Source organism: Notechis scutatus, chromosome 2 (genome assembly GCF_049901735.1).
Source record: "Notechis scutatus isolate UNSWTSFEM ecotype Mainland chromosome 2, rNotScu1.2, whole genome shotgun sequence".
Lineage (NCBI taxonomy): Eukaryota > Metazoa > Chordata > Lepidosauria > Squamata > Elapidae > Notechis > Notechis scutatus.
Window position 1 is genome coordinate 26,765,387 of NC_142010.1, and position 26,561 is coordinate 26,791,947.

At 43.4% G+C, this 26,561-nt stretch overlaps 4 protein-coding genes and 1 long non-coding RNA gene across 13 annotated transcripts in view; 4 read left to right on the forward strand and 1 right to left on the reverse strand.

The window, feature by feature from the left end:
• The window catches only part of LOC113431589 (major histocompatibility complex class I-related protein 1-like), a 76,618-nt gene extending 70,562 nt beyond the window's left edge, over window positions 1-6,056 (forward strand). Inside the window, exon 8 of the mRNA XM_087953894.1 lies at window positions 4,627-6,056. The gene's annotated coding sequence lies outside the window, so the exon portion shown is untranslated. The remainder of the gene's footprint in view (window positions 1-4,626) is intronic.
• LOC113428608 (major histocompatibility complex class I-related protein 1-like) overlaps window positions 1-26,561 on the reverse strand; it is a 684,789-nt gene that overhangs the window by 524,059 nt on the left and 134,169 nt on the right. The window lies entirely within an intron of this gene.
• LOC113428433 (major histocompatibility complex class I-related protein 1-like) overlaps window positions 1-26,561 on the forward strand; it is a 103,141-nt gene that overhangs the window by 18,435 nt on the left and 58,145 nt on the right. For 2 of the 3 annotated variants that reach the window (XM_087953908.1, XM_087953909.1), the window contains exons 5-6: window positions 11,629-11,661; window positions 12,384-12,416. In XM_087953908.1, coding sequence (XP_087810034.1) covers window positions 11,629-11,661; window positions 12,384-12,416 — 66 coding nt within the window. Of the gene's footprint in view, window positions 1-89; window positions 196-11,628; window positions 11,662-12,383; window positions 12,417-26,561 lie in introns of those variants that run through there. The other variant, XM_087953910.1, reaches the window with a different exon arrangement.
• On the forward strand, window positions 12,427-15,555 carry LOC148131954 (uncharacterized). Its single transcript, XR_015747233.1, has 2 exons — window positions 12,427-13,640; window positions 14,358-15,555. It is a non-coding gene; the product is annotated as an uncharacterized LOC148131954 (long non-coding RNA).
• The window catches only part of LOC113429339 (class I histocompatibility antigen, F10 alpha chain-like), a 99,196-nt gene continuing 91,388 nt past the window's right edge, over window positions 18,754-26,561 (forward strand). The window contains exon 1 of the mRNA XM_087953902.1: window positions 18,754-18,906. Coding sequence (XP_087810028.1) covers window positions 18,837-18,906 — 70 coding nt within the window. The 5' untranslated portion in view covers window positions 18,754-18,836. The remainder of the gene's footprint in view (window positions 18,907-26,561) is intronic.

Here is a 26,561-nt window from a genome sequence, read left to right on the forward strand (position 1 = left end):
GGCAGGCTGGGAGGTGGTGGGAGAGGAATCTGGCCCCAGATGTGTCCAGGTGTGAGCATACCTGAGCTTTCATCCATTGGTTTTTCCAGTGTTTGAGGCTGGTGCAGCTGCAGGGACCAGAGCACAGAACTGACTTCAGGGGATGGAAACTACAGAATCCCATCACAAGAGTTGGCCGATCCTCATGAAATGTCCTCAGATCCTCTCTTAGGCCTTCCCTGTTTCTTGCCCCCAGCACCAGAAATAGATTTCCTTTTGTTCACAATTCCTAAAGTACAAGAATCAGGAGGAATCTGGTTGCCCCTTTTCTGAAGGCAAATTCTGATTAAAATGGATGAAGTGCAGCCGACTTCAGGAAATGCAGAGAGTGGCTGGACTGATGCATCAGGAGTCAGAAAAGAGGCTAAGAAGTCTGAGTTTTATTGTCATCAGAGACTAACAGGGTTTCCTGCTTTAAAGGTCAAAAGGTCACTGTGTGTTGCTGCTCTAAGAAAGAAGTTGCACCTTATTTTATGATCTGATACGAGAATTCCTGAGGCTCAGCATAAAACCCAAGGAAAAAAAATCCTCTAAAAGAGTTCTGTATATGCTTATAAGTATCCTTAATGTACACTGAACTTACAAGGTTATAAAATTCAAATTCAATTTTTTTATTGCTGATTGTCACCATGATACAAGAAATATTCAAATGTAATTATTATGCTGATATCCCAGGCAAAATAAAATATTCCTTTTATTTTTGTTGTTGTTTATAGCAAGCACCAAATTCACAAGTGGAATGATTGCTATTCAATGGGAATCCTGAATTTTGTGCAAGAGAAATTTAAATTTAAACTTCCCTCCTCAAACCTGCTTCCCCCCCCCCAAGCAATACCAATTTATAATGCCTTGGGAAGACCATCCGTGGAATTCTTCATCCAGTTTTGGTTGCCACGATATAGAAAAGATGTTGAGACTCTGGAAAAAGTGCAGATAATGCAGATAATTAGGAGCCTGGAGGCTAAAATCTATGAAGAACAGTTGTAGGAATTGGGCATTTCAGGTTTGATGAAAAGAAGGACCGGGGGTGACATGATACGTTCCAATATCTCAGGGGCTGCCACAAAGAAGAGGCAGTCAAGCTATTCTCCAAAGCACCTGAGGGCAGGACAAGAAGCCATGGGTGGAAACTACGCAAGGAGAGAAGCAACCTAGAACTGAGGAGAAATTTCCTGACAGGGAGGACAATTAATGAGAGGAATGGCTTCCCTTCAGAAGTTGTGGGGGCTCCATCACTGGAAGCATTTTAGAAGAGCCTGGAGAGTCACTTGTCCTGAATGGTTTAGGGCCTCTTGTTTGAGCAGGGGGTCAGACTGGAAGACCTCCAAGTTCCCTTTCAACTCTGTTATTCCATTATTCTATTTCTGCCATTTGTTTGACCGTCTAGAAGCTGGATATCACCCTATTCCGTTTTTTTTAAAAAACAAGTTTTATTAATTTTTCAGAAACAAACAAATCATCATTAACCATTACATACTTAAACCTTTTTCCATTATAAATTTAACAAGTCAGATAAAACCTTATTTTATACACTATAATTCTATTTTAAACCATTTCCATATAAGCATACAAAAACCTCTTATCCAGTTTCTCTTTACTTCTCTTTACTCTTATTCAATTTCATTATTATTGTTTCATCTATTTCTTTCTGACTTGGTTACCATTATTCTCATTCTATATTTCTGCAAGGTTTTATTAATTCTCCCAGAAACATAAACACACAACACACAGAACATAAAAAAAAAAAAATCTTTTAGGAAAGTAACTTGGCCCCAGATATCTCTCTCTTCATGAACTTCAATTATATTCATGCTCATCGTACATGTCATTACTTATTTTATTTACCATTCTAAGTCTTCTATATTAACTTCTCCACACATTTCACGCTTCTTAATTCTATCTTAATTAATCCATCTTAATTTGAGTCATTACATTTGTATCTTTTGTCCATTCTTTATTGTCCCTTTGTCTCGTTCCTTTCTAATAAAAAAAAAAAGAATTTCTCCTGAAATCACTAATCAGAGTGTGATGCCTTTCTATCTCCCCTCTAAATTAATCAAATTAACATTTAAAATAACACCCAGTACCCAATCCGATTCTGCTTGGTACATTCTATCTAGATAGTAAATCCAAAATAATTAAATACATAGTTAAACAGTAAATCTAAATGTTGAATCTTATAACATTCCCATTGTCTTTTCCAAAAACAAATGCTATAATAAAAATTTTATAATAACATCAATACCATAATCTTATTAAGCTCTTTAATTAAAACTCAATATTCTAAACCTTCCCTTTAATATTATTAAATTTAAAATCAATCATTACTAAACATTTCAACATTTTAATCTCTTATCAACTCTTAAACCATTTTAGTTTTCTATTTCTAATACAATGCTACAATGTCATCTTATGTACCTTGCAAAATCTTTTTTAAAGAATTTATACTTTACCCTTTATCCCTAAAAAGATTCCTTTTTTCCGTCTAGTTTCAAAACTTTGTGGCTTTTCTCCACCATTTTCCTTCCTTTCTTCCCCCACCAAACCTTTCTACCCCCTTCTTCTAGCCTCTGCCTTACTGGCTTCCCTTCTCTGTTGTGCTCCTTTTCCTTTTGTTTACTATCATTATATTGATTTTGCACCTTATTTTTCCCCTTCTTAAATGTTTTTTTAAATCTTAAGTCCTTCATTTCTCTTCCTTTCCCTCTTCCTTCTTTCTTGGTTAAATTCTGAAATTCATTAAAGATGGCTTCTTCCTCTCCTTCTTCTTCTTCTGCTGTCTTCATCTGTTGTAATGTTTGTTGATAGTTAGCAAGCGCGATTTCTAAGAAAAGGAAGGCTTCTTTCAAACCATCTTTACCATTTTTTTTTGTTTGCTCATATTCTTTTCTCAGTTCCTCAACAGAAAAAGCCATTATAAATCTTTTCTTTTCTTTTCCCCTTCTTTCTTCTTACAGCAACCAAGATATTTCAAAAAAAAAATAAAACAGTCCCAAAGTTATCAATCAGTCCAAGCCAAGGCAAAGTTCTCACTTTCTCTTCCTGGGGTAGTATCAATCAGAAAAAAAGAAAGTCCAAATCTGTCTTATTGCAATATATTTCAGTCTTCAAATCCTTAAGGCATCTCCTCCAACAGTCTTAGCATACAAATATTTTTTTTTAGTCCTCTCCCTTCTCACTTATCACTTAAAGCCAGTTTTTACCTAAAAAAAATAGGTTTCTTAATATCCACTTATTAAATCCGTAGAGAAGGAGAGTAAACTTTCCTTTCAGCACCACCAAATTGCCACTTATTTTCTCTTCTAGAAGGTATCATTCAGAAAGCCATAATTTCCAGGAGTTTTGTTAAATATATCTTAGAGTCCCGGACGGGTCTGGAGCTAAGGCTGCCCTGTAGGGGTGGCTGAAGACAAGGGGGATCCGGAGTGAGGTTTGGGGGTGCTGCAGACCCCCTTCCCAGCCGGCAGAACCCCCTTTTCCCAAGAAGGTGCAGCGGCGGTCTGCAATGGCCACCACAAAGAAGCTGGCAGCTGGGTAAGAATGCGCAGGAGGAAGTGGAGAAAGCTTTTGAAAAGAGAAAGTTTTTCTTGGTTCCCGGGACTCTAAGATATATTTAACAAAACCCTATTCCATTTTAATGCTGATGTTCTGGAAGCACAAAATACAATTTTATGCTATTCCTGGAGTGGCCAAAGAAATGAAAGTTGTACTTTAAAAAAAGTCTAGGTGATATGAACTATTTTACTTTAAATAATAAAATGCAATCACTCAAACGGATGAAAAAAAATAGGGTACAGATCTGCCCAATTCCACTCAAGTCATGACTTTTTGGGGCAGCCTATAAAAAGAACAAAAATGTTTTTGTTCAACATATTTTGTTTATATTATTGTGTTGGTGACGTTTTTGTTTTGTAAGCTGCTGAAAGTCACAAGGTGGCAAAGGGCTGCTTTTGAGTCGAAAAGCCAAAGATGAATCCAGTTGCCTTCATGCTGGGCTGGTGGGAGAAGAAGGCAGCGTCAGGAGGACACATCCTCTAACAACGGTTAGCAAGGCACCTTCATGATACCTTGAGAGAGACACAAAAATGAGCCCATGGAGTTTTTAATTTTGGGTATTTCCAGTTTTCCCTTCTTTAGGCCTCTTCCCTGATTGGGAAGATTGTTTGGGCTTCTCCTTCAATGGCAGAGGATGGACTTCCAGAGGGTCCTTCAGTCATGGATGGAGAGGGGGCTTCTATCCCATCCTTGACCCCATCCGGGAATCCCTCCCTCCAGAGGCTGAAGGGAAGACCTGGACTCTCTGGGGGCCATGAATACATTTACACTTGTCTCTGGACCGAAATTGGACTTGTGCATTTGAGGGGAGGCATCCATTCCTATAGGGAAGATCCTCTTAGGATCCAGTCCCAGCCCTGCCCCTCCCCTCACGCAGCTCTAGAGATCCCGCCTGGCTGATCCCTCTTGAGGCCGCTGCTTCTGCTCCTTCACAGGGCTGATGTTTGGGGATCCCTCAGCCTGGGCGGTGGGATTCCTCCTCTTGGCTCCCTCTCAGACTGACCCTGCCTGCTTTTTCCCTTCTCTTTGCAGCTTGAGTGGACCATCCAGCATGAGGAGAGAGGAGAAAAGATGGGATCGGCCTTCTTCCGAATTAAACAGGGGGAACCCTTCGGATAACATCCGGCACGCTGAAATCCAGGATCTACTTGGGGTCTTTCATCATTGCTGATAAATGGTGAAAGACCCAAAATAGATCCCGGTTTCACATGCTGGAAGGATCTGAAGGGCTCCTGTCTCATTTACCACCTTTTGTTTTATGACCAGTTGACTTCTGACCTATTTTATAACGCCTAACTCGACTTTTTGCAAGTTTTTTTCTATTCTTTTTAACGATGATATTCAAAATTATTTTTTAACTGTAAAGAACTTGCTGTGGATTTACAGTTACATTTACACAGTATTATACTTGCTCTTTCTAGTTTTTTCAATGGGAAAATTTCCCTTTCTTTAATCCTGGAGGGGAACCAACTCTTTCCTCGTGGAAGCTGTTGCTTATCTGCTTCTCTTGTCCACGAAGAGAGAACAAAAAGTGTTTTTCATATCTTCGAAAGGAGATAAATTATTTTGGGAGATAATTGAAAAAAGAAGGCTCTCCAACGTACCGGTTTTACTTGAAAATATAAACAAAAGATTTGATGGGTCAAGAACGTTTCTGGAAAATCAAGATGATATCCCAAAGCAGGAAATAACAGTCGGACCTGATTTGCAAATTGAGGAATCGGATTTGTCGCTGTCAGATGCAAAGAATGCAAAGTATTTGGTTTGTCAGAAAAGATCAAAAAGAATACAAATACCAAAAATCCGAGATTATTCAACATAGGTGTTGCAGTGATATTTACAACGGAAACTTAATGAACTTTAGAAATAAGATGCAATTGTTGGTAAAATTCCTAACTGAAATCCTAAGGAAAGGTTTTACTACAGTATTAAGAACCAAACAAGAGTATTTGACCTGGACTCAGAGATAATGATCGGAGCGATTTACGATAAATAAGGAACCTTGTAGACTTTCGATGAATAAATTATAATAAGGGACTGTTGACAGAATGCTTTGAATTTTAACTTTGCTGTTTTTCAACCTTTTAACTATTTTTTCTTTCACATAGGTGAAATGATATGACAGGTCAATTAGGTTGGAAGTTGATGTACAAGATTATAAATTTTAGACTTCTTTTGCAAGGTGGGAAGTTATTATTGTTGCCGTAGGTTTCTTAGCATTCAACTGGGGGGGGGGCATAATAGGTATTTTCCTTTTTTAATTAATTATTTCCAATGATTTTGTTTAGTTTTGTTCTGTCCCTGTTCAATCATTCTGAATAATCTTTTGAATAAAATAAAATGGTTAATTCTAAGCAAAATGGAACAGGAGACCCACAGTTTGGCCTGGCTCCCTTCCCTATTGTGAGAATATGAAAATTGTTTGCTGAAAATAAATGCTTTTGCTTTCTTCTTACCTGACAGTTTCTGCCTGTCATTGAAAGTTGGGAAGAGCAAGGAATTTACCCTCCTTGTTGCTCAGAGAAGCCAATTTCACTCTGAGTGGGAGGAAGGAGAGGAACCAAGGCAAAGCCTGGAAGGAGCATGAAGTGTGTGTTGTGTGTGTGGGCTCCTGCGGGCTCTTTTGGGGAGGAGGAGGCAGCCATTTTGGGGAGGAGGCAGCCATTTTGCTCCCACGTCCAGCTCTTTCTCTAGCATCACCAGCTGCTCCTGTGTAAAATGGCCGTTTGGGCTTGGCTTGGTGGTGGCAGCAACAGAGGCTGCTTTTCCTTCAAATCCACCTTTGCCTCAGGCTCTCTGAGCCTCACCCAGGGGGTTTTCAGGAGACAGGAGTTCAATGCCCGCCAGAGCCACCCTGGTCCCCTTAAATAACAAGGATTTCCCCCTCCTGGCTGTTCAGAGACCCTGATGTCACTTTGAGTGGTAGGAAGAGGGGGAACCAAGGCAAAAACAGGGGGGCTCCTGTGTGGTCCTTGAGGAGGAGGCAGCCATTTTGCTCCTGTGTCCAGAGGTTTCTCTAGCCTCAGGGTCTTGGCCAAGTGGCTGGTCTCTGGGCCTCACTCAGGGGCCCTTCGGGAGACAGGAGGTCAGTGCCCGGCCAGAGCCGTCCTGGTCCCCTTGCAGAAGGGCAGCTTCTCCTGCTTCTGGGAGATCCTCTCTGGGCTCTTCAGGTGCCCAATAAGATGCGGTGGCCCAAGAGTGGGGAGACCCCTGATTGATGAGAAAAAAGACCCCCATATTACAGAAAGTCCTCAACCTACAACTACAATTGGCTCCAAAATTTATGTTGCTAAGTGAGAAATGTGTTAAGTGAGTTTTGCCCCATTTTATGACCATTCTTGCCACGGTTGTTAAGTGAATCACTGCACTAGTTAAATTAGTAACGTGGTTGTTAAGTGAATCCGGCTTCCCCATTGACTTTGCTTCTCCGAAGATCAGAAAAGGGGACCCCATGACTGCGGGACTCGGCAACCGTCACAAATATGAGTCAGTTGCCAAGCGTCCAAATGTAAGTCACACGCGCTTGAGGATGCTGAAGGGTCATAAGTGTGAAAAATGGTCATGTCTTTTTTTTCAGTGCCATTGTACCTTTGAAAGGTCACTAAATGAACTGTTGTAAGTTGAGTGAAAGGGGGGGTCTTTCACATCAATACCCTTTGGGGCTTCCCAGATGCCCTCAAGAGCTCCCATCTTTGAGAGCCTAAAAAGGGGAGAGTTTCCAACCTGCAACACGAGAGTCACATTCAGCCTTGGGCAGCTAAGAATGCAGCCCCAGAAAACTTTTAATGTTAAACAATATAAAAAAAATAAAAGACGCATATATTAACTATATTATATATTTTATACAATTTATATATCTGCCTGTGGCGCAGCGGTTAGAGTGCAGTACTGCAGGCTACTTCTGCTGACTGCCGGCTAAATTCAAATCCCACCAGGCTCAAGGTTGACTCAGTCTTCCATCCTTCCGAGGTGGTAAAATGAGGACCCAGATTGTTGGGGGCAAGAGGCTGACTCTGTAAAGTGCTTAGAGAGGGCTGTAAAAGCAATGTAAAGCGGTATATAAGTCTAAGTGCTATTTATTTATGTATTATTTATTTATTGAATTTATATTGCTGCCTATTCACCCATTGCAACACAAGGCGGCTTACAGAATGTAAAACCATATTTAAAACAAAAAAAAGCAATAAAAACTAGCAAAAAGAATCAAATAAATTAATAAAGTACAATAGAACAAAATCTGGGGGGGAAAATCGGCCTTGCAAGGGTGCAGCCCAAGCCAATTGCTTTTCACCCAATGCTGCCCAAGAAAGCCAAAAGGTGGGACATGGCTGCTTTAAAACATTTGGTGAGAATTCAATCTGTATTTGAGTCCATTCTTCCGAATCAAAAGTTTTAGAAATGCATTTATTTATTAGATTCTTCAGACTGGCCAGCTTCATCTTCAAAATTCCACAAGAGCCTTTTGAGCCTTTTCATCCAGAGCGAAGATCACTCGGAGTTTCTGACCTGGAATATAGAATCGTAGGGTTGGGAGGGACCTCAGAGGTCTTCCAGTCCAACCTCCGGCTTAAGGCAGGAGAGCTTATACCATCCTGGTCAAAAGGTTGTCCAGTTTATTTCTGAAAACCTCCAGTGATGGAGCAGCCACAACTCCAGGAGGAGAACGATTCCATTGAGTAAAGGTTCTCGCTGTTGGAAGTTTCCTCCTTACTTCTAGTTGGAGCTCTCTTCTACCCAGGATTTTTTTGGGGGAGGGGTCCTCTGGAGAAAAAGTCGAATCCTTCTTCTTTGTGGCAGCCCCCCAAGTTCTGAAAGGCAGTTATCATGTCTCCCCCCCCCAATTCTTCTCTGCCAGAGGCTACAGATCCCTCCCTCCCTCTCTTGACCATAAGATTTGCCCTCTGGATCCTTTATTTATTTATTTTTGTCAATTGCTTACAAGATAATAGGTATAAGTAAAAAACATAGTTATGAATACAAGGATACATATAAGAAAAATAAAAAAATAAAAGAAACAATAGGACAGGGACGGTAGGCACGTTGGTGTGCTTATGCACGCTCCCTACAGAACTCTTAGGAAAGGGGTGAAGTCAATAGTAGACAGTCTAAGGTTAAAGTTTTTGGGGTTTGCAGAAGAAACCACAGAGTCAGGTAGAGTATTCCAGACATTGACCACTCTGTTGCTGAAGTTGTATTTCCTGCAATCAAGTTTGATGCAATTAACCTTGAGTTTGTATCTATTGTTTGCTCTTGTGTTGTTATGGTTGAAGCTGAAGTATTCATTGACAGGTAGGACATTGCAATGTACGATTTTATATTCCACGCCTGGTCCCTGCAGTGGTTTCTGCTCCCTTATCAAAAGGCGGGCTCAGGCAATTCAGCAGCGAGGGTTCGAGTGCCACCAAAGGTACTCCGCTCTCTCCACTGGTGGCAGTCCTGGGCTATCGCTCAGGGTTGCTGCTTCAAGGAACCTCAAAGGCTGACCATCACCACCAATGCCAGCCTGTTTATTTGGGGGGGGGGGCACCTCAGATCCCAGGTGGCCCAAGGACAATGGACGCAGGAGGAGCGGTGTCACAATATCAACTGGCTGGAGTCAGGGCTGCCTGATTGGCCCTCAAAGGATTCCAGAAGGAAGTTTCAGGACAGCATGTTCTAATCCTCACAGACAATGTGGCCACCAAGGCTCACATCAACCAGCAGGGGGGCACCTGGTCCAGGTCCCTAATGCAGGAAGTGACCCTACTGTGCCTTTGGGCAGAGAAACATCTATCAATTCTTACATTTCTGCAAGAGGATCTGGACAAGGGTCTATCCCCGAATACCTTGTGACGACAAGTGGCAGCCTTGGCTTTGGTGTTGTTGTTTGAGGGCCTACGCTCTCTTGCTCACCACCCTAGGGTGTCAGCCTTTCTTAAGGGTGCCACAAACTTGAACACACTGGTGATTCACCGGTATCCCACCTGGGACCTGTTGAAGGTATTGCAGGCGCTGACTGTTGCACCATTTGAGCCCCTGTGAGAGGCCGGCTTGCGTTTACTCACGTACAAGGTAGCCTTCCTTGTGGCCATGACATCAGCCAGAAGGATTTCTGAGTTGGTGGCCTTGTTGGTGAGGAAGGACCTCTGTGTTTTTCATCTGGACAGGGTGGTTCTACAGTTGGACCCTGCCTTTTTACCTAAAGTCCTTGTTCACAGGAGTTAATCTTGTCTGATTTCTGTCCAGGGCCTAGACATGCTCTGGAGATGAGGTGGCATACCTGAGACGTTCGGAGGGTCCTCCACATCTATATCAAGAGAACCAGGTCCATCAGAAGGATTGAGTCCCTGTTTGTCTCATTTCAACCGTCGACTCTAGGCCACAAGGTTACACCTTCCACCGTGGGTCGCTGGCTAAGGGCTTATATTGCCAAGCCATACAAGCTCCAGGCTCTTCCAGTACCTAGGGGGATTACGACACATTCTACCAGAAGCGTAGCCACAACAGCAGCTTGGGCAACACAGGCCTCTGTGGAGAAGATTTGTTGAGCGGCAATGTGGTTATCGCTGTCACCGTTCATACGGCATTACAGACTGGACACCTTTGTGTCTGCGGAAGTGGCCTTCGGAAGGCAATTTCTGCAAGGAGTCCATACTGAAGTGGGGACTCCAGACCAGACTACTTCCCGCCCGTAGCTTTGGTATGTCCCAATCCTCTATTCTCCCGTTGACACAGTGGAGAAGGGGCATTGGTGCTTACCTGACATGCCCTTTCTCGGGGGGAGGGGGGGAGGTCGACGGGAGAAACCAGCCCCACCCTGGGGACTGTCTGGTCCTGAGTCCTGGTGGAGTTACTTTTGCCTGGAGAAGGACGACTTTGGATTAGCTTCGACTTTGTTCCGACTGGGGACCAGAAGTAAAATATTTCTGCAGGATTCGTCTACATAAGAAACTTCTTTATATACAATTCCATACAGCAGAAGTCAGCATACAAATTCAGGAACACGGAAGCAATATTCACCGAAGCAAGTCATTACGGAGTAGAGAGATAGAATCAGAGGCCCTGAGGCCTAAATTTACAGAGGCCTAGATTTAGAGGCCTAGATTTACGGAGGACAAACCAACTCTTATATACAGTTCAGCAAGTCAAAGCCACGCCCAGACTCCAACTGTCTCTTATGGCTCCACACAAAACACATACTACGTTTCAGTTTCCAAGCAGCCCCCATTGGCTGCCTTGTTGCCATATCTATTCTGGTTCACGAACTCCATACACTGACTGTGCGGATATGATGCATCCAATAATCTCATGTTCTTGGAGGAATCCGCCTGCCTGGGAGTTCTGCTTTCAGAGGGCGCCTTACTGGGAACGCTGACAATAGGCGTCTCAGTGCTGTTGCTGTAGCTTCTAAGTCTCTGCCCTAATTGGGAGGATTGTGTGGGGATCTCCTTCAGGGATCTGCTCCTTTCCCCAATTCCCTTCCAAAATCCAACCTGGGGCTCCTCATCGGCTGCGTTGTGGTTGGCCTTGTACTGCTGTGGGCGATTGTTGGGATCTTGATCTTCCTCAGTAAGTATCGTTTTGAGGAGCGATTTAAGGAAGATGTGGAGATTCCTCCCAAATCTCTCCCTTTGGGGAGATCCTTGTGGGCTTCCTCCTGTTTTCCCAACCCTCTTGCTGGGACTCCAGTTTAGACTTGGCTGAGTCTATTCAGGCCGTCCTGTCTTCTCCTGAGTTGGGAAGCAGAATCCCCTCCCTCCTTTCAAAGGCTTTGGTCAAAGAGCAACAGAGAAGGATTTCCATGGAAACTTTCCTCCCCTCCCAGCTGCTGCTGCTGCTCCCCCCATTTCCCCTCCGTCCATTTCAGAGGAAGCAGGTCTGTCTTGGGGGAAATCAGGAGATACATTTGTATTTTGAGGATCTTTCTGTCTTTCTGGATGGGAAAAAGTGACTGTGAAATACCTCCTGGGGTTCTTCCTCCTATGGGGGAGGGGGGAGTGTTTGGATGATCTCTGGTGGATTCTTTTGAGCTTTCACTGATTTTTATCGTTGCAGAGAAATGTCAGGATGACTACAGAGCAGCACCAAGTGAGTGATTTGTCCTCTTTCCATGTAATCTCCAACTTGGAGCAGGGACCAGAGGCACCATTAGTTGAGAGGGGTGTGTGTATTGCCTGTGCTATCTTCCTCTTCATGCTAAGAACCAGGCTGGGGAAGATGGGCCCCCTTTTCATTACAGCCAGGCTGTTCTTGGAAGTGGAGTCCTCCAGGAGAAACACCTGGGACAAGGAACCTTCAAGAAGATGAGAAGACGCGGCTGGTGGAAGGTCCCCCTGACTGAGGACATGCTCTGTTTCCCAAGGAGGCAGAAAGGAAAGGCTTGGCCAAATGGGACTCAGAAGCTCCATAAAATCAGGGGTCCAAAGGGGGCATTTTGAGAGAAAAGGAGCTTTGGGGGATGCCAGCTGGATCTCCTCTTGGTCTCCCATCACAAGGCTCTCTAAGTACGAACTGGTAAGAAAAAGAAACTTGGGATGCATCTGTATCTTGTTAGATCAGCTCTGACTTCTGGTTTTGTGTGATACAAATATAAATTTTAGGAATTCTTTCTGATGCCTTTTAGGCAAAGCAGTTTGGGTCAAATTCTCTCCATGTATTGATGGGTCTCTGACTGTGTGTGTGTGTGTGAGAGAGAGAGAGAGGGAGGGAGGGAGGGAGGGAGGGAGCTGGAGTCAGAAAGAGCGGAGCTTCTCCCCCTATAAGCCGAGAGAGCAACTTTCTCACCCTCTTTTTCTTTCCTTCTTTTCCAGGAAGTGAGGGAGGATCCAACAGTTCAGCCCAGGGTAAGTCAGAGGGAGCAGCTGCTGTTGCTGCATGAGCCACTCTGTCCCTTTGCAAGACTCTGGGCCACGAAAAGAGGGCGAGGCCCCCACTGTGGAAAGGCCCTCCAGATTCATCCTCTCTGTGATCTCTCTGTGTCTGGTTCTAGTGCCGGAACCACTGGAATAATTGCACCCACTGTGGCTTAGTGGGTGAGGCCACCAGGCGAGACCGGGAGTTCTAGTCCCGCCTTAGGCATGAAAGCCGGCCGGGTGTCCCAAATGTCACTTTCCTTGCACTGATTTGTTCTGCAGAGGAGAAGGGAAAACTCTCCCTGTTGGATTCAGGCAGGGGAGGCAGCCCAGAGTCTGCATGGTGGAGCCTGGTGGTCCCCTTTGGAGGAAGGAGCCCCCAATTCTTTGAGGGGGAAACAGGGAAACCACTAGCGATGCCATGATCCCCAGTGGCTAGAGACTCTTCTGCTGGCATAGATGGGACCTGGCTGACTCTGGAAGGGGAAGAGGTTCCCTCTCTCTCAGATGTGCCCAGCTGGGTTTAGGGTGTGGCCCCAAACCGAGAGCCCAGGGCAGGGGAAGTGGGGTTCCAGGGGTCCCCTGAGAATCTCTCCTGGCACTCAGGATGCTCCCAGCCCACGATTCTGGTTGGGACTCCCTGTTTCTGACTCTGGGCTCAGGGGATCCGCTGGGCTTGTGGCTACTGTGGCCCCCTCCCTGGCTGAGCTGCTGGAGACCCTTTCAGGGCTGGCTTGGGGTTCCCCAGGATTATGGTCCTGGGAGTCTACAGTCTGCCCTCCCTGGGTTTGGCCTCGGAAGCAGCCTCTCAGGGGTTCATGGCCTCCTTGGCTGACCTGGGTCTCTCCCAGACCATCCTGGACCCGACTCCCAGCAGTGGCCACACGTCGGATACGGTCTCCTTATCGGAACAGTGGCAACGTGATCTGATGGGGGAATCTGGTTTTTATTTATGGTTTTAAACGTTCTACATGCGTTTTAAATGATTTTCTGGTGAGCTGCCTAGAGTCACCTTGGCAAGATGGGAGGCCTAGGAGTTTAGCGATAAATGGATGAAAATCCTGGTCTCCTCTGAGAATTTCGTGAAGCCGCAGAGGTTGAAGGGGGAAGTGAGAGATTTGTCCTCCTCAGAGGATCCAGACAAGGCAGAGACTCCCTCGGTGTCTTTCCCTCCAAGGCAGGAAGCAACCAGGTCATTTAGCTGCTCCCTCCCAGGTGAATTTCCCCCTTGGAGGCTGCAGGGGGGGAGAGGGAGGAGGGGAGGGAGGGATTGGGGGCCAAATGACGGGGGAACATAGTTTGGGAATTCCCTCTCCTCTCTCCTCTTCATCTCAAACACTGCAAGGAAAGGAGTTTGGAGGAGAGGCTTTGGGGCTCTGGGGAGGGGTCTGCCTGCCCCCAAACTCTTCTCCTGCAAGGCCAGACTGTGGCCAGGCCCCTCTCGGGATCCGTCTTGGATCAGGAGGCTCAGAGACCTGGAAAGAGGAGATCGGAGGGTTCCCACTGCAAGGAGGGAAAGAAGGACAGAAGAGGGACTTCCGGAGGGTCCTTCAGTCATGGATAGAGAGGGGGCTTCTCTCCCCCCCCCCTTGATCCCATCTGGGAATCCCTCCCTCCAGAGGCTGAAGGGAAGACCTGGACTCTCCGGAGTCCTTGAATCCATTTGCACTTGTCTCAGGACTGACATGGGATGTGTGTATTTGAGGAGGGATATTGATAGGTGTTACACAACTTGTGGGGCAGCTTCTCCCCCACCTCATGATCCAGCCCCAGCCCTGCCCCTCCCCTCTTGCAACTCTGGAGATCCCACCCGGCTGATCTGAGGCTGCTGTGCTGCTTCTACTCCTTCACAGGGCTGATCTCTGCTGATCCCTGTGTGATCCTTCCTCTTGGCTCCCTCTCAGACTGACCCTTTTCCCCTCCTCTTGGCAGCCCGAGTGGACAGTCCCAGCAGGAGGAGAGAGGAGACGGGATCGGCCTCCTTCTGAATTAGGCCGGACTCTCGGGAGGAGCCCTTCAGGGCCTCCCAGCGTGCCTGGAACCAGGATATATTTGGGGTCTTTCGCGATTGCTTTTATCATCGAATCAGTAACCGTTTTGATTTTGATTGAGGAACAGAGGAGGAAAGAGAATCTTATGTGCTTATAATTGTGGGATCAAATGGCTTCAACTTGGGTTTAGTAGATATTTTTTATTTATTTGTATCCTGATGAAGGTATTGAAGGTACCCAACACACCTTCCTCCTCCTATTTTCCCCACGATGACGACAACCCTGTGAGGTTGGCTGGACTGAGAGGGAGTGACTGGCCCAAGGTCACCCAGCTGGCTTTCATGGCTGAGGCAGGACTTGAACTCACAGTCACTTTCTAGCCTGGTGCCTTAACCACTAGACCAAACTGCCTTGTATAGCTTGTAATAGCTCTGTAATATAGCTTGATGCAACCATGTTATTACTGATTGCCTTTAATGGGATCCTGATGATTGACAGGTTTAAGAGAAGGTTTTGTGGAGAATGGGGGCAGGAATAGGATGGAGAGTTGCTGATTTTACTTTAAGGGAGAGTGAGAAACTGTTAAATCTCTTATCATACTTGCTGGGATTGAAAGTGGAGGGTTTTTTTCCTGTTTCTTATATTTTTCTATTAGTTCTATAATAGATAGTATGTATAATGCAGGCCTGTCAAACTGGCAGTCCATGGGCCGGATACATCATGCACAGATCACGCCCACTCTGGCTCCCCAAAGCCAAGAAACTTTGCAATACGTCATGATCCAGCCTGCGATGCGATCGAGTTTGACACCCCTGCTATAATGTGGAATAGAATCTTCAAAACAATTATTTCTTTTGAAAAAGAAGTGTGCGTTCTGAGATTTATGGCATTAAAGTAGTTAATGTATTTCATTTTTTAAAAACATTAAACTTGACCAAAGTTTGACAAATAATAACATACCAAGTATAGCTTTCAAACACTAATTTTTTTTCAGATCATCATTTATGGATTTTCATGCTATAGAAAAAGAACATGAGACTGATTATGCACATCCAGGCTGCTACCTCCTTAACAATTGTAAATATATTGTAAAGTTTGCAAAAACTGTTTGCTGAAAATAAATGCTTTTGTTTTCTTCCCGCTTGAATTGCTGCCTGTTTTGGGAGGTGGAAGATAGGAGAGATTTTACCCTCCTTGTTGATCAGAGACCCCAATTTAGCTTTGAGTGGTAAGAAGAGGAGCAACCAAGGCAAAACCTGGAAGGAGCAAGAACTGGCAGGGCTCCTGTATGCTCCTTTGGGGAGGAGGCAGCCATTTTGTTCCTGTGTCCAGAGGTTTAGCATCACCAGTTGATCTTTAAAATGGCTACTTGGTCTTGGCTTGGGGGTGGCAGCAACAGAGGCTGCTTTTCCCTCAAATCCTCCTTTGCCTCAGGCTGTTGGCCTAGTGGCTGATCTTTGAGCCTCACCCAGTGGCTCTTCAGGAGACAGGAATTCGTTGCCCGCCAGAGCCATTCTGGTCCCCTTGAAGAAGGGCAGCTTCTTCTGCTTCTCAGAGATCCTCTCTGGGCTCTTCAGGTGCCCAATATGGCCCTAGAATGGGCAGACTCTTGACTGATGGGAAAGAAGTCCCCATATTACAGCGGTTCTTTCTGGGTGAATGAAAAGCTTTGGGACTTTCACATCAATTCCTTCTGGGCTTCCCAGATGCCTTCAAGAGCTGCCATCTTTGAGAGCCTAAAAAGTGGACTTCAGGTGTGCCCAACCCGCAACTCATAGACCACATCCATCCCTGGACAGCGAGTAATGTGGTCCTGCAAACCTTTTGATACTGAAATAAGAAATACATAAAAAGGAAGTTAGTACTTTATATACGTTCACTACTGTATATTATATATTTTATATGTGGCCCAAGACAATTCCTTTTCACTCAGTGCTGCCCAGGGAAGGCAAAAGGTCGGACACGGCTGGTTTAAAGCATTTTGTGAGTATACAAAATGAGGATCTTCTACCGATTGGAAAGTTTGTGTGTTTATTAGACCCTGTTAAGTCTGAATTCCCCAACGAGTGTTAAGGAAAACAAACTAAACAGAATGTGTAGCGTAGTCAGATAGGCAGACAGGTAAATGTGTGAGATAAGTTTGTATTTTAGTTAACACGCAGTAAAAAGCAGATACGCTTGTGCTATCAAAAATATAGTTTATTCCATTAGGAATTATAGCATAGTCAAAATAAACGGTCCATTAGTCATGTATCATTTCAGTCAGTCCAGTCGGGGATACTCAATTTGCAAAGTCCGTGTTGAATAGCCAATGTCAGTTCACTTACAATAAATCAGTCCGTATTATCTCTTCTCTCCGTTGAGAAATCAACACTCCTTTCTCTCCTCTGTTCCAGTAAGGAAAAACGCAGTCATCAGTCCATCCAGTAATTAGGGATCATTAAGCCAGAGAGAGAGAGCTGCAATTGACTTGCTTCTTTTATGGTGCTTTTACAACCACACCCTTAATTACATTCTTGTAGTTAAAGTTATACACACTTTAACCAACAAACCATGATAACTTATTTATTATTTTTACCCAAACCAGTTAGGGTAAACAATGTTATCCCTAACAGACCCCTCTGACTGGCCAGCTCACACAAGCGGTCTGGGCTCACACAATAAAAACCCCAGTAGAAGGCTAGGAGACCATAAAGACAATCCACAAAAGAGAAATGAGCCCCGAGGAAAAAAACCTTCTTGATCCTAATCCATGTCGGGAGTTTCCTGCTGCAGATCCGTAGTTTGTCAGTCTCTCAAGGAAGCTGGCAAAGTAAAGGGGACTTAGACAGTCTGGGAGATAATTTAATCACTTTTAACTGTTGCTAGCTTGGTTCTATGTAGTTTGACTAACTTCTGGCTGGTTTGAGATGGTTTTTCCTTCCCCCCCTTTGCTAATTGAGAGAAACCGCAAACCAGCAGGGGGCGCCATTCTCCAGCTCATCCTGTTTCCAGTCTTGCTGAGACTCTCCCAATTTGAAAGATTTATATTCTGTTACATTCTATATTTGATATTCTTGAGCAATCAAGCTATCCCCTCCTCTTCTACAAAGACATGCCTTGAAGAGGCCACAAAAGAAAATCAGCCGAATTCGGGAATCATAATAACAACTGCAATCGGAAGAGGGATTTATTATTTGAGTCCAAGGAGTCTCCAGAAGAACCGGCAAAGGAGGGAGCAGCCATCTTAGTTTACAGTGGGAAAAGGGAAGAGTTTGAAGCTTCCTAAAGATTCATGGCTTCACCAGAGAAGAAAAGGAAGGAGGGAATTTATATACTGTGTTTGATCCGTCTGGCATTTTTCCCTAGAAAGAAATATCTTCGCCTTGAAGAGGCCACAAAAGAAACCTTTGAGCATTTTTATTCAGAGCGAAGATCCTTTGGGAGTCTGAGGTAAAACACAGAATCATAGGACTGGAAAGGACCTCAGAGGTCTCCTAGTCCACCCCTCAGATCCAGGCAGGAGGAGACCTAATACCATCCCAGCCTCACAGATCCCCAGTCTATTTTTGGAAACTTCCGGTGAGGGAGCAGCCACAATTCGGAGGATGTAAATTATTCCACTGATTAATTGTTCTCACAGTTAGAAAATTTCTCCTGACTTCTAGGTTGGATCTCTCTTTAGGAAGCTTCCACCCATGGCTTCCTTCATGCCCTGCTCTCTGGGGCTTTGGAGAAGAGGTCCATCCCTTCTTCTCTGGGAAAGCCCCTCAAGGGCTGGAAGACAGTTAACAGGCCATAAACACCCAGCCTCAATTCCTCTCTTCCACAGGCTGGGCCTCCCTGGCTCTCTCCATGGTTCCTCCTTCCCTTCAACCTCCCTCCATCATCTCTCTTGCTCCTCCCTGCGCTCTTTCCAGGCTCTCAGCGTCTCTCTGGTATCCTGGAGACCGGAAGTGGGTCCGGCACTCCAGGGGGGGCCTCACTTGGGCCCCATAAACCGGAAGTCCCATTTCTCCGGTTCTCTTGATGCTGCTCTTCCTCTGTTGATCCCAAGACTGCGTCGTTTTTGGGGCAGCTCCACCTGACACCCCCCCCCACTGCGAGGGGCTCCCCTCCCCCTCGCCCCACCCCCAGGCCCAGAGAACCCCCCCCTCTTTTCCCAGCCCCCTCAGTTCCGCCCCTCCCCCCCCCAAGAGGCGGAATTCCTAGAAGGGGATTTCCCGATGGAACTTTCGCTTTCCTTTCCCTCCTCTCTCGCCGGTTGCGCCTGGACATCTGCCTAGCAACAATGACGACATGGGGATACCTTTTTTCTACTGGTTGAGCCTGGCCAATCGCGGGCTTGCCCTGGGTTGTTGCGCAGTTGATCACGCGGGGCGCGTCTTTCTCTGCCTGCCACTTCGGCAAAGCGGAGCGCAGTTTAAGGGTCGCGGCCAGGATGGCTCTGCGCTCTGCGCCCCTCTGGCTCCTGGTGCTGCTGGCGGTGTCCCTACGGCAGAGCTGCGTTGGTGAGTCCCTTTGGGGCCTTTCGGGAGATCAGGCGCCTTTTTTCTTCCAGGGACACTTTCTCTCTCTGCCCCCCAAAAGTTTATTCCCAGAAATAGAGTCCCTGATTCGGTCCTCTTTTCAGTCCGCTCCCCCCCCTCCCCGTGGCCACTGTTTCGTTAGCTCCCAAAACGTGGAGGAGACTCTGCTGCCTCTCCCCTAACCCCAGGACATCCCCGCGGGGAACAGGACAAGGGTGGACCCTCCAGGTGTCCGTCAAGTCTACCTGGGCGCCCCCAAGCGCAGTTCTTTCCCTCCCCCGAAGTGGCGATTGTCGGAAAGCGGCGTTTGCAGGGGATCAGGGCAGTTCACGAACTTCCTGGCTGCCTTCGCCCAACCCCCCTCCGCCTGGGTCGCCTTTCCTGCCTTTGGGGGAGCTTTGGGGCTCTTTGGGGCTTCCGGCGCTGGGAGGACCCGGCTGGTTTCTCCAATCGGATCCGTGTCTTGGCAGATGCTGGTGCAGTGGAGCGATGGGGCCAAGGTTGTCCTGTGAATGCAGCAGGATGAGAGTCTGGAGAGAAGCCCTTCTTCATAATCTTCCTAAATCTTCCTCCTTCCTGATTGTCACTTTCTCCTGATCCCCACCATCACCCGGTGATCCTAAACCCAAAATACCCCCCGAAATTTATTCAGGGAGAGGCAGAGATTTGCCTCCCACGAGGTTCCTTCTTCCATTTCAGAAGCTCCCGACATGGGGCAGTTTGCAAAATTAAGAAATATTTAAAATATATAATTATTCCTTAGTAATCAGGAACTTGGGGTGTTCCTGGCTGTTTGCTCTGAGAAATTATCAATATAGAAACTTTTCAAAAAAAGTTGGCAGAATTTTAAGGATTAAATAAACTGGCTTGGAGGTAAAAGAAGAGAGAAACACCTCTGGATGGTGACCATGAAATGAATCGCTGCTCAGCCCCACAAGGGAAAGAAGCCGGTTCTGGATCACGGAGAGTCCGATCCCCCCTCCTTCTGTTAGAGAAATTCTGTGATCCCTTTTGGATTCTGAAATCTCCCCAGAGCAGGAAGTGGATCTGGGATCCTCTCCCCAAAAGCTCTGAGAAGCCCCTGGGATTGTGGGGAGGAGCAGGAAGAAGGAGGCCCAGGCCTTTGCCTTGGACTGGGAAGGACTGGGAGGCCATACTGGAGGGAATGGGCAGTGGGACTACAGGCAGTCCTCGACTTACAACAGTTCATTTAGTGACCAAAGTTGCAATGCCATTGAAAAAAGTGACAGTATGACCATTTTTCACACTTATGACCATTTTTGCATCCTCATTGTCATGTGACCGAGATTTGGATGCTGGGCAACTGGTTCATATTTATGACGGTCGCAGTCTCCCCATATCACATGAGCCCCTTTTGCAGCGTTCTCATAAGCAAAGTCAATGGAGAAGCCAGATTCACTTAACAACCAGGTTATTTATTTAACAACTGCAATGATTCATTTAACAACTGTGGCAAGAAAATTTGTAAAATGGAGGAAAAAAACTCACTCAACAAATGTCTCACTTAGCAACAAAAAATATGGGCTCAATTATGGGCATAAGTCGAGGACTATGTGCATTTATTTCTCTGGGCTTTGGAGGTCCTGTCCTTTTGTATGCAGACCCTGGTTCTGCCAAATAAATCCCATGAACGATCCTGAAAATGATCTTTAAAATCTTTTGTGCCCTGGAAGAATTTCTGACCTGAAGAGCTTTCAGAATGGACACCAAAAAGGGGATTTTCCAGCTGAATCGATTTCCCAGCAGCATTTTATTCATTTTATTTTCTTTTTTTTTTTAAATAAATTTTATTAAATTTACAATTAAAAACATTCGACATTACATACACAAAAGGAAAAAAACAAAAAAGAATAGAATAGAATTAGAATAGAATTTTTATTTTAGGGTTAAACACTGAATGGTGATCTGGGACAATATATCCAATATAGTGCAACAACAAAAACAAATATTAAGAGAGATGACCTCCACGACAACTATGGCTTTGAAATCGGAAAGAAGACCACCCCGACCCTAACAACTACTTTAACTTCTGCTTCACCAACAATCCAAAAACCATTGAAGAATCTCTAATAGGGGAAAAACAGTCCAATGTCTCTAACGTTAATATACAAGATACCCTACTATCCTTGCAAGAAGCAATATCCAAGATGCAAGAAATAATGATTAAGAATCACATAGAAACCAGAGCGGATATTAGCGAATTAAAAGATGAGATGGGAAAGCTTAAAGTGGAAATGAAAGCAGATTTACTTAAGGTGGAGGATAAGATAGGGTCCTTGCAACAGGCTATGGAGAAAAATGAAGTTAAGATAAGAGAAATAGAGAGTAGGACAGAACGGATGGAGACAAACTTTGAAAGGATAGAGGAGGAATTTAGAAATGTAACTAGAGAAACCGAAGACTCCCTCGTCCACCTCGAAATGGATAAAGCAGCGGCATATTTAAGGTTTCAAAATGTGGTAGAAGCGAAAAATGAAGAACTAGAACAATTAATGGCAGAACTATTGGCTGAATGGTTAGGAAAGAAAAAGATGATCTAATCAAAGAATTTGACGAGGTGTATAGGGTCAGCACAAGTTATGCTAGACGCCATAACTGCCCAAGAGAAATTCATATTCGTTTCACAAGGAGGTGTGTGAGAGACCTAATTCTTAAAAGGTCCAGAGAAGAAACAATAACATATAGAGGTAAAGAGATTATGATCCTAAAACAAATCCCAAGGAAAGTGAGGGTCATAAGACAGGATTATAAATTCTTGGCCAATTATTTAAATAAAAGAAATTCCTTTTAAATGGTTAATCCCAGAAGGGATGTTAATAACTTGGAAAGAGAGAAAAATCAAAATAGATTCTATAGAACAGGCCCAAGACTTTCATGATCAGCTAATAGGCACGGATAACCAATACACCAAGGAGGAAACTAAAAGGAAACCACAGGATGATCGTAATCGCCATAGAAACCAAAAAGAAGGACTTCCTCAAAATTTAGGGAACGACAAACCACAACCAGGGAGAGAAGAACCAATCTCACAACAACAGCAAGAAGAAAACCGAATCATCACTAGACAAAAAACTAAACAGACCTAGATAAATGGAGATGGGAAAGAAACTCCTCTCCATTAATATAAATGGTTTAAATTCAACATCTAAAAGGAAAAGGATATTAACTAAATTAATTAGACAAAACGCCGACATAATATGCCTACAAGAAACACACATTAGGAAAAAGGATGAAAGATATTTAATTTGCCGAAACTTGGAAAACTTTTTACAGCACCAGCAGACAAACATAAAAAGAAAGGAATTGCAATATTTGTGAAAGATGATGTAAAAGCAGAACTAATCTGAGTCGGATCCGGAAGGAAGAACTCTGGTTATACAAATTTGGATTAATCATATCACATTTTTATTGGTAGCAATCTACGCGCAAATGAAGAACAAGGGAAATTTTTTAAAGAGCTTCATCAGAGAATAATAGGTTTCGAAAAAAGGAATATCTGCATGATAGGCGACTTCAACTCCATTGCTGATCATCAAAAAGACCATAGTAATGTGAATAAGAACAAGAAGGGAAAAGAGAATTTTCTATGCCCTGTAAGGACATGATGAAAGAATTAAACTTAATAGACTTATGGAGAAAACTAAACCCAGAAGAGAAACAGTTCACATATTATTCAAATCCACACAAAATCTGGACCAGAATAGATATGGCCTGGATGGATGGGGAATTGGCCAATGAAATAAAAGAAATTAAAATCCTACCAAATGAATGGGCCGACCACAACCCAATACAACTAATTTGGAGAGATAGGAGAAAAACAAAGAAAAGATGGACACTAAATACTCAGTTAATAAACGAAGAAGAGTACATTAAGAAGCTGAAAGAGGAATTAAATTATTTTCTAAAAGAAAATAATAATGAAGCAACCACGAAACAAAATATTTGGGATACAATGAAGGCAATTATAAGAGGAACAACAATCTCCTATAATGCCATGAGAAATAAAAGAATACATGCCCAACAAAATAAATTCCAACAACAAATTAAAGAATTAGAAATACAACTTCAAAAATCCCTAAAAACCAGAGAACACAAAATCAGTTAATAACAATTAAACATAAATTGAACTTACTTGAACAAGATAAAATAGAAATTAACTTGAAAAGGTCCAAACAAAATTATTTTGAGCATGCAAATAAACCAGGAAGATGGCTATCCCATAAACTTAAAAAGTGAAAGAAAAGAGATTGATACACCAACTAATGGATGAGAAAGATGTCTTACAACATGAGATAGAGAAGAAAAAAGATATCATTTACAACTATTTTCAAAGATTATATAAAAAGGAGGAAGTTAATGAAGATAAAATAAGAACTTATTTAGAGGAGACGAATGACAAGGTAATTGGAGAGGAATGGATAGAGTTATTGAATAAAGATATTACATGGTCTGAATTGAAGTCAGCAATGGAGAATCAAAGTAATAACAAATCTCCAGGACCAGATGGGATTCCGCAGAACTATATAAAGCAATATTGGAACTAGTAGGACCACTGATGCTGGAAGTGTTTAATGAGGTACTTCTGGCAGCCAAGATGCCGGACTCGTGGGGGCGCTGATTTCGCTAATCCCGAAGGAGGATGCAGATCATAGATACATCAACAACTATAGACCGATTTCACTTTTAAATGCCGATTATAAATTGTTTACTTCTATCATAGCTAATAGAGTAAAACAAGCTTTAAATCCACATATACACGAAGATCAAAATGGATTTCTTCCGTCCCGACAAATAAAGAACAATTTAAGAACCGTTATCGATGTCCTAGAATATTATGAAGCCCACCCGGAGAAACAATCCGCACTCATGTTTTTAGATGCTGAGAAAGCATTTGATAACTTAAATTGGCACTTTTTAATTCAAAAAATTTACAATATGAGCCTTGGCACCAAATTTGAAAACATTATAACAACTATTTACAACACACAACAGGCTAATATACTAATCAATGGCGAACAAACAGATCCAATAAATATAGAAAAAGGTGTCAGACAGGGCTGCCCTCTCTCACCTCTTCTTTTCATTTTTGCCCTAGAATCACTCTTAACACGGGTTAGACAAAACTCTGAAATTAGAGGAGTGAGGGTCAAATCAGAAGAATATAAACTACAAGCGTTTGCTGACGATATGGTTTTCTTTTGGAGGAACCCATGGAAAAGGTTATAATCTAATAAAAATTAGAACAATTTGGCACAGTGGCAGGATTAAAAATTAATAGAAAAAAGACGAAATTAATGACCAAAAATTTAACAGAAAACCAGAAGGAAGAATTAGAAACAATGATGGGGATACAGGTAACAAAAAGGGTCAAATATTTAGGAATATGGTTAACACCACAAGGTAAATCACTCAAAGAGAACAATTATGATAAACTACTTCAACAAACAAAGAAAGATGTAGAATCCTGGAATAAGTTGCAGCTTTCCTTATTGGGCAGGATTGCCTCGATTAAAATGAATATATTACCAAAATTTCTTTATTTATTCCAGACAATCCCAATTAAGTTGTCAAAAATTTTTTTTGAAGAATTAAATAAGATCACACTTAAATTTATTTGGCAGGGAAAAAACCCAGGATCAATGTAAAGGCCTTACAAGATGCGAAAAGTAGAGGGGTCTAGCTCTTCCAAATTGGGAATTATATTATTCGGCAGCTATCTTATTATGGATAAAGACTGGGTGAACTTACTTAACAAAGAATTTTAGCATTAGAAGGGCATGACCTCCAGAGAGGGTGGCATGCCTTCTTATGGGAAGTGGGGAAACCCAAGCAGTCTTACTTTCATAGACACCTCATTAGGGACTCATTATTAATTAATTGGAAAAAAATATGCAAAAACACTATCTAAAAATTCCGATCTGGCTATCAACAATGGAGGCAATGGTACATCCCAATAATTTGGACATAACAAAAATGATTAAATATAAAGATTTATTAGATCCATAAGAAATTAAAAACTCGACAAGAACTACAGGAACAGGGATTTAAAATTGATCAGTGGTTATATATACAAATCCATAGCAGATACAAACAAGATATAAAAGACTTTGGAATTTATAACAAACTGCAGTATTTAGATAAAATTTTACTAGGATCAAACAAAAAGAACATATCCAAATTCTATAAATACTTACTGGAAGTAGAATTAGAACAAGAGATAGTCAAAGGGAACATGATAGCCTGGAGCAGGAATGTCGGAAGAAGTATTACATTATCAGAATGGGAAAAGATTTGGAACAGAAATATTAAGATTACAAAATCGGCAGCATATAAAGAAAATACATACAAAATGTTTTATAGATGGCACTTGCCCCCTTCGAGGTTGGCGAAAATGAACCCAAACACGAGTCCAAAATGCTGGAAATGTAAAAGCATAGAAGGAACCTACTTTCATATGTGGTGGTCTTGCAAAGAAACCCAGAAATATTGGCAAAAAAATCAGAAAATGGTTGGAGGAGATAACCAAAGAACAAATCGAATACAAACCAGAGTTCTTCCTACTAGGGATCTCTGATAAACATTTACCCAAAAAGATGAAATATGTAACAATTCATATCCTAACTGCAGCCAGATTAGCGTTTGCCCAGTGTTGGAAATCACCCTATGCACCTACAGAACAAATGGTCATCCAGAAAATATGTGATTGTGCAGAAATGGATAAATTAACTATAGCACTTAAAAACAAAGAGGCTTCAACATTTTACGATAATTGGAACTCTTGGTATAATTGGTTAGTCCAGAGATAAACTGCTTAATGGACAATGGGCAATTTAAGCATAGATATCGATAAGATGTGTGTATTCAAATTAAGGTAGGAGAATTGGATCTTGCAGACTGGCAAAAGGATATTGTCTGTTTTTAAACGCATCTTTTTTTTTCTTTTTTCTCTTTCTCTTCCTTTGTTTCTTTCTTTCTTTTACATCTCCTCTTCTCTTTTCTTTCCAGTTTGTAAGACCGAGTATTCATTTTATTTTCTTTTGATTCTTTTATCCCGCTTAGAAGTTGTTGTTTTCTGTTCATTGGGCAGCCTGAGAGTCTCTTCCGTGTTTGTATTTAGACAATGGAAACTAAACGGTGACTTAATGTGATTTTTTCCCTCCTTGTTAGTAAAGTTTCATGTCTTGTGAATTGAGCCTGTCCTCCAAGGAAGGGCGATCCTCAGATGATCCTCAGTCAGGAGTTTGCATGATGGAAAGTGAAATAATTTTCTGTGTTTAATCTTTGGTTCACCAGAGGGCTTGAAAGGTGACAGGACCCTCCCACAGAGGATGAGTTTAGGGAGAGGACCCCAGCTGAGCCCCCAAAAACATGGGTGTTTTCAGCAGGAACTCCCAATCAGGCCCAGTGGGGGCAGGGGGTGGGGCAGGGTGGAGAGGCCCCCTGGGTTTCTATAGGGTGAGGGGAATTCTGGGAATTGAAGTCCAAATGGCTGAGTCTGAGGAACTCTGATTTAGGCCTTTACCTTGCACTCACTGATCATGGGAAGAGTTGAGTAGCCAGGATCACAATCCCCTCCCAAGTTGGCTGAGGGGCATTTCTGCCTGACAAAGTGCAGG